This window comes from Aotus nancymaae, unplaced genomic scaffold (assembly GCF_030222135.1).
Source record: "Aotus nancymaae isolate 86718 unplaced genomic scaffold, 86718_ANA_hifiasm-v0.15.2.pri h1tg000010l, whole genome shotgun sequence".
NCBI classification, from domain to species: domain Eukaryota; kingdom Metazoa; phylum Chordata; class Mammalia; order Primates; family Aotidae; genus Aotus; species Aotus nancymaae.
The window spans coordinates 51,888,038-51,904,528 of NW_026988421.1; the positions used below are offsets into that span (position 1 = coordinate 51,888,038).

The window sequence follows — 16,491 nt, forward strand, 5'->3', positions numbered from 1 at the left end:
TTGAAACACTTTAACTCATTAACTCCTCTCAAAGCCCATCTCGAAAGCTCTCTAAGCTGGTAGCTCTCTCTTCATTGAACCTCTTTTTAAACTAGTTTATCTTGGGTTTAAAAAAATTATAACTTTTTATTTTGAAATAGTTTTCAATTCACAAGAAATTAAAAGAATATTACAGGGTTCCCATGTATCTTTCACTCAGCTTCCCCTGATTATACCTAACATAATAGCACATTGTCAAAACCAGGAAATTGACCTTGATACAATACTGATAACTAAGGTACAGACTTGGTTTGGATTTCATCAGCTTCCATGTGTGCTATTTGTGTGCTTCTGCATGTGTACAGCTCAACCATTCTTCTAATCCTAACTCAGCCTAGCAATGAGTAATCACTATAATTTTGTCATTTTGCGAATGTTGTAGAAATGGTATCATATAGTAGGTAATCCTTTGAGATTAGCTCTTTTCATTCAGTTCAATGCCCCTGCAATCCATCCAAATTGTTCTAAGTGTCAACAATTAATTTGTTTATTGCTGAATAGTATTCCTTTGACTGGACATACTGCCATATGTTTAACTACATAACTTTCTAAAGGGTATAAAATATACACAATTTATGAAATTTATTACATTTAGCCTTGTATTAAAGTTTCTTTTTTTTAACCTACTTCTGTAGGCCCTGTTGTTGATTATAAGCTCTTAGAGGTTGGAAACCATATACAATTGATTTTTGTTTTTCCTTAAGTTCTAAGTATCATGCATCTTCACCCTCTGACCCAGGAATATAATAAAGGATAACCCCTCTCCACCAAAACCTAAGTTGAAATTGCCAAACCACAAACACCAGCTTACCAAGTATAATATTATGGTTTTATATAAAGTCTTTGCTGGAATAAACTTCTCTTGCTTTGATATGGAAATAAAATAACTACAGCAAAAATTCTAAGATTTATTTCACTGTCAAGACTGTAAATTTAAAAGATGACTAATTAAAGGCGATTCATGACTGAGAAAAAACGCTAAGCAATATAAAACAAGATACAAAAGCATTTCATAATATGTATGAAACCAACTACCTAAAGGAAAATTGTAGGGAGTGGGACAGGAGACACCTGAAAATCCTAAAACATTAACACCACCTTTGGATGGAAGAATTCTGGATGATTTTATTTCTGCTTCTTTATACCCTCTGACTGCTCCAAGTTTTAATATATCTTTGCTTTAAAAAAAAATGTGGAAACAAATTAAAGGCAGACACCTTTTCTTCCTTTTAAAATTATTTGACACATACAGGTCATATATACATCTTCTTTGTAAAAATTCTAACAATTTAGATACAATATCCTCTTTAACTCCTGATCTGGCTTCTGTCCATACCACTCCATCAAAAACTGCTCTAGCTAAGGTCAGCAGTGAGCGCTCTGCTGCCCGTCTCAATCACTGATCTCCACTCCTAATTTTACTTGACCTTGCAGTTAACCACTCCCTTCTTGGTGAAATTCTTTGCCTTGACCTCAGTGACATCATATATCAATTTTCTTTCTACTTTTCTGGTAACAACTTCCTAATCTCCTTTGCCAGGTTTTCCTTACACTTGACCTCTAAATATTATAGTCTCCTAGCCCACACTTGAGTAGAGTGTTACTTCCATCTTCCTGAAGGTAGAATATCTACATATATTACTTGGAATTCTCTCCATGAGGATTTGTGTCTTCTCCTTTGTTTCTTTAGTCATTTATTCATATCAGTATGGACTCTGGATATTTGTTTGATTTTTGATTTATATTAAATAATGTTATAATGTAATAATTAATATTGCTCAAATTGTTCCAGTTTTGGTGTTTGGGAGCTCCTGTATTCTGACATACTCTCATCACTTTTTCTGGGCTCTTCTTTACTCTTTTGCACTACAAAGTAGTGCAAATCTTGTACATTCTGTGCCCCAGCTCTAGAAACATTCATTTCTCCAAGTAGCTCTAGTTATTTTAATTGGCAAAAGGAATTAGAAATCAAGATCTGTGGGGTATGTTCATTGCCATTAGGGTGCAGACCTATTTTTTAGACTTCATCATTGCCTATCCCTCATTCAGACACATCACAACATGCTAACTGGGAATGTCCTTTATTACACTGCATAAAATGATGGACAACCTGAAAAGTAACACTCTTCCTATATATAATTCATAAAAGCAGTCCAAATATAATAAAGATGATACTCTTTCTTAGTTTTAGGCTATGCATTGTTCAAGTACATTTTCAATATGTAACTTCCAATATTTCAAAAAGTTAGTGAAAACACAAGATTTCCAACGTCAATCAGAAATGGAAAGGGAGGAAAATTCAGAGCCAATAGGTTTAAAATGGAAATGAATGCTATTCCAACAGCATATTTCCACGAAGGAAGTGATTAGATATTATTAATACTGAGAACCACAAATTTTTCCAATAAAAACTAATGTGAAAAGAAAACTGGAATATTCAGGTTTTGGTGATCTTCTATGTATAGCACTACAATGTACTAGATCATAATGGAGTAATTCTACTTCCAAATAGATAACATCTCCTTTGATGATGTTATAGAATTTAAAACAGAATAAAACTATTCCCATTTAGTCTAGCTGTAAGGAAAAAAATCTAAGTGTTACTTATTACATAGTTTAAGAAAAGTCAGATAGCTTATCCATCCAAGAAGCCCCATACTTGATCTAGGTCCTACTATAGGAACAGGTACAGTGAAAGTAAAAATTATGTAAATAGACTAAGATTTTCCTCAAGAATCTTTGTAAAATACAAGTAATATTCCTAACCAAGGTCTGACATTTGCTCTTTTTCTTTTCTCAATGATTGCGACAATCTTTTTAATCAATCAGAAATTATATGCTTCTAAGGCTTTAGGTTTAAATAAATCAAACAGGGTATTAAATTATATTTAATATGAATCAGCATCACTATCACAAAATAATAAAATAACCCTCCATTTTACTTCTTCCTGACTCATGACTTCCTTTTACATCAATACATCAGAAGGCAAAAAAGGCCTTTATCATGGTAATGAAACCCAAGTGCTATTTTGGGAAAATTGAGAGGCAGAGAAGCTTCTGAAGAGAGATTTAATGGAGGGTAGAAGAAACAGGTTTGGGAACATCCTTTTGGCAAGAACAAGTTGTGACGATCGTGCTATTGATCTCTGATAGCAAGTCCTTCTGCTTGGCAATCAGCATCTTTACCCCTGTCTGATATCAGAGAGCACGCTGGCCCATCGGTACAAAGGTGGCCATCCTTTGTGCTAGACTTTATCTTTTGATTGACTCCTCTTTAAAAAAAAAAAAAAGTTATCAGCAGCACATTGCTGTGAACTTTTGTTATCCTGATGCAAAGCTGTTTTACTTTATAAAATCTTTATGCTGCCATCCTTCAAAGCAGTCACCTCACTATTCTACTGCAAAACTTGCCTCTATCACCCTCCCCTCCACACTTTTCTCCCAACTCTGCTGAAAATCTGTTTACCAGCAAGCACAAGAAAATCAGTCTCATCATTTTGGTCCCAAGATGCGATCCTTTGGCCTGTTACCTTTTCTTTCCTCCCCCTCCTCCACTGGCCACCCACTCCACCCTCTGCTTCGTCTTTCTCTCTCACTGGATCAGTTACTTGCCCTCCTGGCCTGAGAGTCCCATATCATGCTGGTGCTGAGCCACAGAGTTCAGGAAAGAGTTTTTGGGGTCAGATGGAGACAAGCAAGCCTTTGAGGGAAAGGCTGTGAGGGCAAAGACAGAAGCAGACGCCTGACAGCAGTTTGTTCCCTCTTCTGCGGCCTGCCTACTAGGGCCAGGTCCCACTCACCAATCACGGGAGATATCAGGAGGCAGCTCATGTCAGAAAGAACACACAGGCTTTGGAAACAGACATGCCCTGCCTTGCCACTTCCTGGCTGTGTAACCAGTAGTTACGGACCCTCTGAATCGCTGCTTCCTTACTTTGACATGGGGAAAATGATGCGTACGTTAATTATCCTGAGGATAAAAATGAGATTAATGTATGTGGAATATGGCAAAAGAACCCATAAAAGATGTGCTATGATGCATCTTAGAAATCTACCTAAGGCTTTTTTGTCTACCCATCATTACTTAAAATCATAGTCAAAGATATTCTTCTTTTTAAAAAGGTGAAGGCAACATAATCAGGGATGCCTATTCAATGTACCAGAAATCAATCACTGAAATAGCCAAAGACATTTGCTCACCAGGTGATATAGGCCTGCTTGAACTCGGAGAAGGCGTGTAAGGGATTGGGCTGGACACAGTGCGAGGTCTTAATCCTTGTGCAGACATCTCATTAAAATACCTAAGAGGAGAGAGGAGGAAGTGATGGAACCACCTGCATTAAAATGGTTATTAAGACAGTTTTTAGGAGAAAATGTTTGGGGTTCACATCTTGAGGTCAAAATTCTGAATGTTTAGAGTGATGTTATAGTTAGAAGCCATTTATAAAATAGACTCCCGAGTCACACCACTCTGCTGTTTGACAAACCTCACTCCAAGGATCACCAGCTGAAAAATCTAGGATGTTTAGCTCAGGATGGAGGTCAGGTGAAAGAGCTGCAGCATACCACAGAGAGGACCAGTTTTTTCTCCATCATACAATAGCTATGCTGAAATACACCTCCACTGTTCCAAGAGTTACAAAGATACTCACATGTTAGTGTCTACATTTAAATTGTTATTTGAAACTCAAAACCAAGCAAGCCCTCTGAGATTTATGTCATCAAATTAAAGCCTACAGATACTTATTCCTGTGAACAGAGTATCCACTGTTTACAAGCAAGCCCTGCTTAACTTAAATCCAGTCTCACACTAGGATTTAATGAGACCTGAGTACTGAACACCTACAGCAGGTCACGCTTGGCCACACCATGCCGAGTCTGCCTTTTTCTTGGATTCAGAAGTCACATCAGACCTGAAAGTGCTTAAGTGTGATCATCAGGAACATCAGCTTACACTCTGTGAAATGAGCAGGGAGCGCTGACTAGAAGAAATTTCTGCTTGAGAGACTTCCTGATAAACCATCCTGCACGAGCGACCCACCCTAGTGGCACCAGGTGGAATTTCTTGTACTCTACACATCCAGGAGTGGACTAAGAGGCATCTGTGGTCTCTTAAGTGCTGGGCTATTTTCTTTCCCCCAAATGTAATATCATTGTTCCTAGTAGGGAAAGTATTGGGCAGCTGTGCTCTATCTGGGATAATCTGACTTCCAAAAGGTAGGGCAAACTTTCTGAAATGAATACCGGTTCTGGAAAAAACTATTTACCTGGAAGGCTAAACTTGCTTCAGTATTGACACTGCAGTCACAAGACATATTTCCTTAGCATGTATCTTACCCCAACGTGGGTCCCTGATGCTATATATGGTCTGCATCTTATGGTATTTAATAAAGTAGCTAATAAGCTACTTAGAATTCTAGCTGATAGTGTTAGTCAAATGGTTCTTAAGGGATATAGATTTTAGAAAGAATAGGAAACTGTAGTTTTATAAGACAAAGTTTTGAGAAAGAATAATCTTTATTATTTTCAAATGAAGAAGCATAAACATGGGTATTTAAAATAGGATAATGTGTTACTGTTTTTCATTTTTTCTCATTATAAAAATATAGACTTTCATTATAATCTTAAATTTTTCTTTAAACAGCAATGTCACTGTCCACAGCAAACTGATCAACAGCGTTGTTAGTCCTCCAGATCTATTCCATCATAGAAACAGAGTGCGGATGTGCTAACATTGCCTACATGTTTCAGACAGCACATGTTGGCATTAACAGACAGTGCTACTAGTGACAGCCATGAGTAGCCCTGGTTTCAGACACTGAATGCCCAGTCCTGCTGGAGGGACCCCCAAGAATACCCAGTCTCACCTCTCACACTGAGATATGGCCCATGTAAAGCCAGGGCATCCCTGATCCAGAATGGAGAATTTCCTTGCAGAAATGATCTGGTTCAGAGAAAGGTTAATTCTCTAACTGCTGGATTTCTGTGCTGACTGAACAATTTTTTCCATCTATATTTGTTTGTTATCTTACAACCACCTTATTCCCAAGTTTAGATAGGAGGAAGAGGGAGATCTGGATGAGGCACAAATACTTGAGACCATTTTCGCTAGTTAGCCAAAGGATGGATCACTCACAGTGGGGCAATTCTGGGATTCATTGCTTAGCTTTGAACAGATGAATGCAATACATTTGTTTTATTTTTTTTAAGTGGCTATAAAAAGGCTCAAAAGTTATCGAGTGTGTTAAGCCAAGACCCTGGGATTTCAACGACCTCCACCTGTGTCCCTGCTGATTCTTTTCAACCTATGCATGCATTGTTTTCATCGAGCTGCACTATAGCTTGCTTATCCTTACGTAGTACAGGAATTAATATGTTCCCATGCTTTAAAGAGATATAACACCGGATTAAACTAATTCAACAACAAATGTAAACTCTGCTGCTTCTCTAAAATAATCCTGTCTCCTTTTCTCTCCCCACTAAATAATTTTAGAGGGGCATTTTTTTCCATCTTTTTGTGATTAAGGAAAATGTTCAATCTTTATCCCATTCTCGGCATCTGTTATTAGTACAATAAATACATATTTAAGCCATCCCCTTATACACTTAACAGGATGCCAAAGAAAAGCCCTGTGGAACCTGGGTTTTCTTTTCTTAAAACAAACGAAGAAACAAAAACAAGGCTCATAGGACATGCACACACCTTTCGTCATCCATTTCTAAGCTGGACTCACTCTCGGAGAGCTGTCGACAGAGGGCTTCTCTTCTCTCCATCTCCCTCTGTAGCTTCCTTTGCAGCCTCAAGTTCTCTTCCCTCATGTGACGTTCCTCCTCCAGATACTGTGCCATTTTCTCTGAATCTGAAAAGTCAGAGTTTTCAATTAAACCACGTTTCATGCAATCACATCCAAATCTAAAAAAAAAAGGAGACTTCAGTTTAGCCCCTATCCCATAGACAGAGGGAATTGTTACAAGACAGTCTTTCTGGCCAGGTATGGCAGCCACACTTGTAATCCTAACACTCTGGGAAGCTGAGGAGGGCAGAGCACCTGAGGTCAGGAGTTCAAGACCAGCCTGGCTCATATGGTGAAACTCTGTCTCTACTAAAAATACAAAACTTAGTCAGGTATGGTGGCTGACACCTGTAATCCCAGCTCTTTGCGGGGCTGAGGCAGAAGAATTGCTTCAACTCAGGAGGTGGAGGTTGCAGTGAGCTGAGACTAAGCCCCTGTACTTCAGCCTGGGTGACAGTCTTGCTCTGTCTCAAAAAAACAAAAAAAACACACAAAAAAGATGCTCTTTCTCATTTTCCTGCACGTAGATGGGATCTGGATTTAAAGTTCATCTCAAGTATAAAAGTTTACCAATGCTTTGCTTTTAGAAAAAAAAATATAAAAGGCATTGTTGGCAGGTTAGGCATCTTCACTCCCACTCACTTGCATTCTAAAGTGCTTTAAGTAGAAGAGGAAATGGAATTGTCGCTGAGTCTAGAAGTAGCCACTACCAGAGCTCTTCTCTACGCTGCCAGAGCTGGGAAAGGAGGGAGGCCTAGATTCCGCCCACCGGCTCTCCTACAGATACCAATTTGGCTGCCTCTCAATTCCAGACACAGTGAGCCATCTAGGGGAGTGTGTGACACTTGTTGGCATGCCTGCTGTGCACAGTGGTGGAGGCACACCAAGAAGCACTGTACTTAAGAACACATGTGATAACAGTTGACATTCTTTTCATGAGAACAGACATTGACACGGTAAATCAGAAAACTTTAGATTAATATTTCTAAGTCTAATTTGTGGTATGTGTGTGGCTGTCTGTTACCCCAACTCATGCACATGCCATGACAGATGGCAGGTGAAGACCTGTATATAGCTGGCACCCCTTGGAATGGCATCTTGCTTATGACAAATACCACTGCTCAGGAGCTGCTCCACAAATCCAGGTCTCTGCTACAGCACCTGTCTCCCAGGACAGAGCTGACCAGCCTTGGGGCTCGATGTTGGACCCCGGCTGAGCCACTTGGACTCCCTCCCCCAGGATCTGAAATGGGGAACTGACATCTTTATGGGGATCCAGGGTCTCCTTTAGCTAAGTTCCCTGGAGCCATCACAACTCTTGTCCTTCTGAGGTTATTCTTCACAGGATTCTGTGGCATACTCCACAACCTTCCAAAAAAAGAAAAACACATCTTCCTTTCTGTTTTGGCAACCTTCCCACTGCCCCCATTCCTTTCTGGTTTACCTCACACAGAATCTGCTACCAAGTAACCAGAATTATCTAATACAGAATGTGGTGTCTACCCATCTTCTTGCTTCATTCCTTTTCCTTGTCTTTGTGAATGAACTTGGGAGAAGTAAAATCTCCATATACTTATCTTATCTGAAAAGCAGCTACAAGTTCAGAGTGGCCATGAGCACATCTAAGAGTTTCCTGTAGGCTGCTGTTCCATATTGTCAGTTCAGTCCAAATTTAGGGAAGAAGGAAGGAGCTGAATGCCACACTGAGCGTTTTTCTACCACAGACTGACCCTACTTCAACTCTCAATTCCCATCAAATTAGTTTCAGTTTTAAGTAACTCTATAAAGGTCTGGCATTTTAGCCAATAAAGACTTCCGATAAGTATTCAATGATTTCCAAGACAGCATCATTACAGAATATATAAAAGCTCTTGAATATCCTTATTTTCGAAATTCAAATAAAAATACCAAAATTATTAAACACTATTACGTGCACCAAACACTAAATCCCTTGGCTGTTTCAGCATAGCCGGAAACCCTGCTGTCTAATCCGGACGCAAAAATGTCTTTAATTGAAGGCATGCTGGGAAAATATTTACAAAGTACACTTTTAATATAAACGATTTAAACTATTTCATCCCAAATATGCAAGCATGCAGAATTTTTCACTTAGCTCGACAGGAAACAAAAGATTGGCCCCTTGGAGTATTTGCTGTTTCTAGATTAGAAGGGTGACTATCAGAGCAAGCTGACTTTCTTTTCCATAATAGGAATCTTATAATGCCTTTTACAGGAAGGGTGCTAGAGACTGCCATGGAATCCTTTGCAGAATTAAAGATTAGTGAGCCTCCAAGAAGAGTAACTTCAGAGGAAACACTGTCTTTCAAAGAAAATGGCAATCCTTTAGCATCAGGCAACTCAGCAGGGGGAATCCTTAAACAATATATGTATAGATAGGAATGTCACCTGAAGTGATGGGCTGGAAGACTGCCTGGCAGTTCAGCAACTGATCTAGAAGATAGGCACAGAGAAGGCACCAGGTCCAGCACCTCTTGGTGTCACAGACTCACGTACAGAAGGCTGTTGCCAGAGCATTTCTCGGCTGCCCCCTGCTGGCATACAGCCTCACCTGACCAGATCTGTTCCTACGAGTCCTCCTCCTCCTTCTTGCACACAGAGCTCCCTAGTACTCAGGAGCCAGTTTGTATCTCCCCAGGTCTACAGCCATCTCTCAGTGTAGTAGGTCATCACTTAATATCATCCACAGATCCTTGGAAACTGACTTTAAGTGAAACAACGTATGTATGCCATAAGAACTTAACTCTTGTAAGCCTACAGTAAAATTGGTTTGGTTATACAGTAAGTTTTTTCGCTTAAAGCTTCCAAGAACTTAAGAATGATGTGAAGTAGGGACTTATTGTATTTAGTCAAAGATGGTGTGAACTGAGGATGACTTCCACACAGATTCCAAAGAGGTGGCTCCCAAATGATCCAAAGGTCTGCATGGCTTGCGTTCCCTTTCAAGTACATAGTTAGAAAATACCAATGCCCAGACCATACCCCAAGCCAATTAAGTCAGAATCCCAAGGATGAGTCCTAGCCACTGATCTATTAAATGCTGGCCAGGAGATTCCACTGTTCAAATATTGATGAGAACTGTTGAGAGAGAGGTTCGAGTTCAGATGCAGTCAGGCTTGGAGGGTGAGGAGCCACCTCGCACAGCTGCATCCGAAAGATGCCCACGTCATCTAACCTAAGGAGAAGGCAAGGAATGGAGGATGAAACGTCATTAACACACCCTTTAGGCCCAATCCAGTCACTGCAAGCAGCTAAGTGCCACTTGCTGCTTCTTTAGCTCAGCTTTCTCTGTCCTCACAAAATCCGAAATAGCACATAAAAATGCCTGTTAGTATCTGCAGTCTCTTCAGAGACCTAACAGTGCAGTATGGAGAGAGTAGTAAGAATGAATTCTCCCCATATTCCTTCTAAATTTTTGCTATGGTCACAATGAACAGTATAAATGAGGAAGAAAAACACAAACTGACAGCCCTAGAAAGAGTTCAGGAAGGTGCTAAAAGATGTTTGTGTACCCACATGGTAAAAACTCAAAAAAATCTTAATAAATATTTGAGAACATTATCTCAGCGACTTTTATCAAACACACACAGTAATTATCAACCTGAGGTCTATATCAGGATTACTTAATAGTTTTTTTTTGAGACAGAGTTTTGCTCTTGTTACACAGGCTGGAGTGCAATGGCGCGATCTCGGCTCACTGCAACCTCCGCCTCCTGGGTTCAAGCAATTCTCCTGCCTCAGCCTCCCGAGTAGCTGGGACTACAGGCATGCGCCACCATGCCCAACTAATTTTGTATTTTTGGTAGAGATGGGGTTTCACCATGTTGACCAGGATGGTCTCGATCTCTTGACCTCGTGATCCACCCGCCTCGGCCTCCCAAAGTAGGATTACTTAATTTTTTAAAAAACATACTCCTTTTTTACTCCTTGGAGTAAGCCCAGAAACCTGTATGGGGCTAGAATAGTGATTCCCTAAAGATGTCCACATGCTAATCCCCAAAACCTATAAATGCTACTAACCTCAATTGACAGAAGGGTCTTTGCAGATGTGATGAAGGGCCTTGAGATGGGTAGATTATCTTAGATTATCAGAATGGGCCCAACATAATCACAAGGACCCTAATAAAGAGAGGCAGGGGAATCAGAGTGAAAAGCAGATGTAACAACAGAGGCAGAGGTGGAGTGGTACAACTGCAAGGAAGAGGCCATGAGCCAGGGAATGCAGGCAGCCTCTAGAGCTGGAAAAGGTGAGGAAACAGGCTCCCCACCAACCTCCAGAAGAACGGCAGCCCTGATGACACCCTGATTTTAGCCTATGAGTCCCATCTTAGAACTGTAAGATGTTAAGTTTGTATTGTTTTGAGCCTCTAGTTTTGTGGTAATTTGTAATAGCAGAAATAGGCAAGTAATATACCATGTTTCTCAAAGGCTCCAGGGATGATGCTGATGCACCATCCCAGATGCTCCATAGCAAAAGAATTTGTAAGGAACTTCAGAAAAGAAAACAAAGGTAAGAACCACTGAACTTTTACAAATGCACATTCCATGTGGCCCCACAAATCCACTTCCTGGAATCTATCCTGAAGGTGTTCTTACACAGGTATCAAAGCCCAGAAACCTGTGTATAGAGATGTTCATTGAGGTGGTAGCGTAGCAACCAAAAAGGGTCCACTGGTATAGGACTAAATTATGGCATATCCATACAATCAATTAAATTGCTGCCTTTAAATAAGGGATGAAGGCAGCTCTGTACATAATGGCAGGGGAAAAAACTACAATGCATAGTAAGCAAAAAGAGAAAGGTGTAAAAAAGTGTTCATTGTGTTACTACAGCTGTCCCTCAGAATTTGTAACCCGCAAGTATACCAGTATGTGTGCATACTCTGGTCCTGCAGTCAGCCCTGAGGAACCCTTAGATAGGAAAAGTCAAGCTTTCCACATCTACATGCTTGACATCCCATGAATACTGTATTTTCCACCCACCTTTGGTTGTGGATGCAGAACCTGCAGATGAGAAGGGACAACTGTATGTATTGAAAAAAAATCCGGCTGGGCACGGTGGCTCACGCCTGTAATCCCAGCACTTTGGGAGGCTGAGGTGGGCAGATCATGAGGTATCAGGAGTTCGAGATCAGCCTGGCCAACATGGTGAAACCCCATATTTACTAAAAATACTAAAATTAGCTGAGTGTGGTGCACACCTGTAATCCCAGCTACCAGGGAGGCTAAGGCAGGAGAATCGCTTGAACCCAGGTGGCGGAGGTTGCAGTGAGCCGAGAATGCACTATTGCACTCTAGCCTGGGCAACAGAGCGAGGTTCCGTCTCAAAAAAAAAAAAAAAGAAAAGAAAAGAAATCTACAGTATAAGTAAACTAGCACAGTTCAAACCCATGTTGTTCAAGGGTAAACTATATTTGTATAAATAAGTTTATATACAAATATATCTAGAAGAATATAGTACAAATGTGTAATTGTGGGAGCAGGGTAGCTAGAGACTAGGAATAAGAGAAAGACCTATTTTTTTCACTGCATACCTTTCACTGAATTATCTGTTCAAAAGAATAAATTGGAACAGCCAAACAAACAAAAAGGAGAGATTCAAGAAAATACACAGTGACCTAGCAGGTATTCAGAACTCTAGTCTTTCGATTTTTCAACTCAACATCTTGGCCTCTTCCAAAATATTGAGTATAACTTTCAAAAGCATTTACTCTTCAAACACCATGAACAAATGTCAGCTAAGGTTGAACGTAGCAGTAAGGAAGGTAAACACTACTCTCTGCCTTAATATTTTGAAAGTGCTTTGAGGTCTGCTGCAATATTTTTTGTTAGCACAATCCTAGAGATAAACATGGGAGAGAAGATTTAAAATGTTACCTGTGATCCTGGATGCTCCTGAAATTACTTGAATTATTTTCTGAAAGTATTCTAAATGGTTTTGTTCTCCTCTACTATAACACTCAAAAAAAAAAGAAAAAAAAAAAGAATCCATTCCAGGATGATAAACTTAAGTAAACATGCATCAGTGATATACGAATTTAATGATTGCAAATTCAATGGTAATTCAATATTGGTATCAGCCTGCATTTGGTAAGGTTATTAACTCTACGGTCACAAAACCAGTGAAACCAGAGGCTACGTACGCTGTAACTGAGCAGCTCTCAGTTGCTTTTTCAGTCGTTCCACTTCATTCTTTAAAAACCTGATGTGACGCATCATATTTTCTGGAGAATCAATCTCCATGGAGATATCTCTAGGCGATGGTGGAGCAGAGACAGGCTGGTCTAATTTTTCCTGCAGGATTCTTTATTCAAAAGAAAAATTCCAACAATGACAAACAGTTTGCCTTAAAAAGACAAAACAACATACTAGCTAGCAGGTTTGTTTTGAAAGCAAGCTCCTATTTACTGCCAGAATTCACAGGGTTGCTTAATTTCTCTGCCCATTTTACATCAAACTTCTGGTTACTCTTACCTGGTATCGCAGGTCAAAAGACAGAGCTGATTTTAATCTCCTTTTTTCCTTTAAATGACTACTGGTAATTAAACAATACCGAAAAGTCTTTATTTAACATCTGGATCTGATAATTATGCCTGGAATACAGTATGTACTCAGAATCATCTGCTGACTCAATGTTCAACTTTTTGGGTTTACTGTATGACGCTGCTGAGGGAATTCAACCTTCTTATGGCTTTTGATTAAAGCTTCTAAGCTATTATGAACCTCCTTGGAGGGTAAAGTCACATAGACACTCAACTGCTGAAATTCCCTCCTGCAAAACCCGTCGTAAGGGCAAGGCAAACTAGACTAGGTGCCCTTTGCTTTTGGCCACAGCAGAGGTAAGAAGTTTAAAAACAAAACCAAAATTATCAGGTTAATAATTGGTAGTGCCACCTTCTTTACCAATTATTTTTATGTTCAAGGATATAAAATGCTGATATTCAATAGCTTTGACCAAAAAATGAAAACTTCCATACTGTTCAACCCAATAATTTAGTACTAACACATGTAAAACCCCCAACTATTTTCTACGAAGTCTTCCTTTGGCAACAGATCTCTAGATCCCTTTCCATTGCTGCTGGGGTTTTTGTCTTGTTTTGTCGTTAACTTTGTACCTTTGAGTTTGTCCAAGAACAAACTGAGTTACCTCCATCCAGGTCTACCCTTGAGAAAACTAGTGTGTTATATATTATAATGGTCCTTGCATTTATTACATAAAATATTCACTTTTCTTAAACCTATGTGGTATGCCTATATTTTGCAAATGTAGACATGAACTCAAAACAATTTACAAAAATGCATCCAAACCAACCACTTAAAGCAGAAGGACTCTGGGTAGCAAACAAAAGATCTTGGTGAAATGAATTAATGACCATTTTTAAGAAACTCACTTTTTACACCCATACACACATTCCACATACAGAATCTTCTTCCCATTCTCACAAGCCCTGCCTGACACACTCCCTAAGCACTCAGTGCTTGAAAATAAGGGCCTATCTTGCGCAAAGGGTTTAAGAAATGTTTGCTGTTGAGTGACATTCCACTTCCAAGTACATACATTTTACACAAAGAATCCTGGCCTTAAGTATGTAAAGGTATTTCTTTACAGTAGGTTTTAAAACAATGTTACTATTAAAACCTCAGCCTTCCTAACGAAGCAAATTCTAGAGATGTATAAACAATAGTACATAGTATACCCTATGTACTTTAGAAAACAACTGAAGAAGAAAAAAAAATAAAGAAAAAAACGTTAAGGCTGGGGAGGGAAGAAACAAAATTAAAAAAATAGATAAGAAAACAATTGAAGAAACCAGTTCAACAAGGTGGAAAGTTGAAATTGCATTCATCCTTGAAAATAATTTAAAGGTTAACAATAGCACCATGGCCAATTCTCTCATAGCCTTGTAACACCAAAGGAAAAGAAATTCTACTGGGACAGTGTGACAGCAAAGAATAAAGAGGTGCCCAACATGGGACTAGTTCCAAGGCTTTCAACATTTTTTTTTTCCTTTGGCAGATTAAAATGATGCGCATCACCAAAGGAATTAAAGTGTCTGCTGCTATCCCTCAGTCACACCCACAACAGCACTCTAGACACACATACACACACACACACACACACACACACACACACACACACACAAACCCTATATTGAACAGCACACTAAACAAACCGCTTTTCAGCTTCAAGCTTATCCATCCTTTTCCAGAGGCGATTGACTAGTGCTTCTTGTTCTTGTTCCAATGTATTTTCAAGGTCAATCTTCTCCCGTCTCAACTAAAGGAAGGAAAAAAGTGTTAGCAAAATGTCAGGCCACTTATACTTTGTTAACACATTTTTTGATTGAACAATTAGGACCTCTTTTGTTGGAGAAAACTGCAAATATATAGCCAATTTTCTGGCACAAACATATTAAGTATATCTAGTTCTTTAATTGAAAAAAACTAGACAGATTCATTCTTGGATGTTAATGCTTAATTGTTGTCTGGTATGTGAATTGCATTCCTTGCTTCAGCATTTACTCAAGGCACGTGGAAAGTCTTCCTTAGAGAGGACTTTAGGGGAGTTTTGGGTCCTAGTCATATCAGGACTCTTCCGGGCTTGAACCTTACCGTTCTGAGCTTACAGTTACTCTTCCGGGCTTGTCCCTTACAGTAAATCAGAAAGGTTGTATTACTATTTATATAAATAAGTCTTAACAACAGCTCCCAAACAACTCTACATACTGGCTAATGGAGGTAAAGAAACATGTACTAAGATATAAAAACATATACAAAACATGATAAAACCAAATCCACAATACTGATTACTCTAAGGATTTAGGGAAGGAAGAAAATTTGATTTGGGGGAGGCTTTGCAGTTGGAGAGGGAATCCCAATAGTGTTCTGTTCATAAAATGAAGCAAACACGGTAAAATTCAATTAATCGATATTGAGCAATACATAATAAATACTGAGAACAATGACTGGATAATGGGGGGGTGCGGGCATAGCAGTGAACCAAGGAGTCAGGAATTTCTGCCCTCATGGATCTTCCTTTTAGTGACGGTCAAGATAGTAAATCAAACTATTAATACTTATAAAATAGTATGAAACAGATATGCAGAAAAAGAGGGCTGGTACGAGAGATTCAAAGTGCAATAATAGGTTTCATAGCAATGAGTAGAGGACATGTGTTCTATCATTCTCTGTACTTGACATATTAATTAATTTTAAAAGGAAAAAAGTTTTCTCAATGCGAAGAGCCTTTCTACTACTTCCATGTTACTTCTTCAACCAGTGCCAATTCACCCTTTCAGTGGCTGAGTCAGCAAATTATTCTTGATTGCACAGCTAAAAAGATGTTAATAGATTTCACATTTCCTTAGTGGGTCACGGAGGCAAGCTCCTCATTGATCAAAGACCCCTTGTGTATACAGTAAGGCAGAACCAAAAGCATGAATAAAATGTAGTCTTTTAAAGCAACTAAACATCAGAAAATGATATCCAAAGTGTTATTTTTGCAGCCAAATGACATTCCTCTTTCTGAAACTGCTTTCTTGGTGCCTTAGTCTTAAGAAGCACCAATCTCAACCCCTGGAGATGATTAGTACAACCACCACCACCCAAGGTCCTTAAGGAGCTCACAGAGAGCAAAAGA

At 39.3% G+C, this 16,491-nt stretch overlaps 1 protein-coding gene across 1 annotated transcript in view; it reads right to left on the reverse strand.

Annotated features, from left to right (window-relative positions):
* Window positions 1-16,491, reverse strand: part of CCDC6 (coiled-coil domain containing 6) — a 117,549-nt gene that overhangs the window by 9,798 nt on the left and 91,260 nt on the right. Inside the window, exons 4-7 of the mRNA XM_012445758.2 lie at window positions 15,026-15,129; window positions 12,995-13,155; window positions 6,743-6,899; window positions 4,240-4,340 (exon numbers count right to left, since the gene is read on the reverse strand). Coding sequence (XP_012301181.1) covers window positions 4,240-4,340; window positions 6,743-6,899; window positions 12,995-13,155; window positions 15,026-15,129 — 523 coding nt within the window. The remainder of the gene's footprint in view (window positions 1-4,239; window positions 4,341-6,742; window positions 6,900-12,994; window positions 13,156-15,025; window positions 15,130-16,491) is intronic.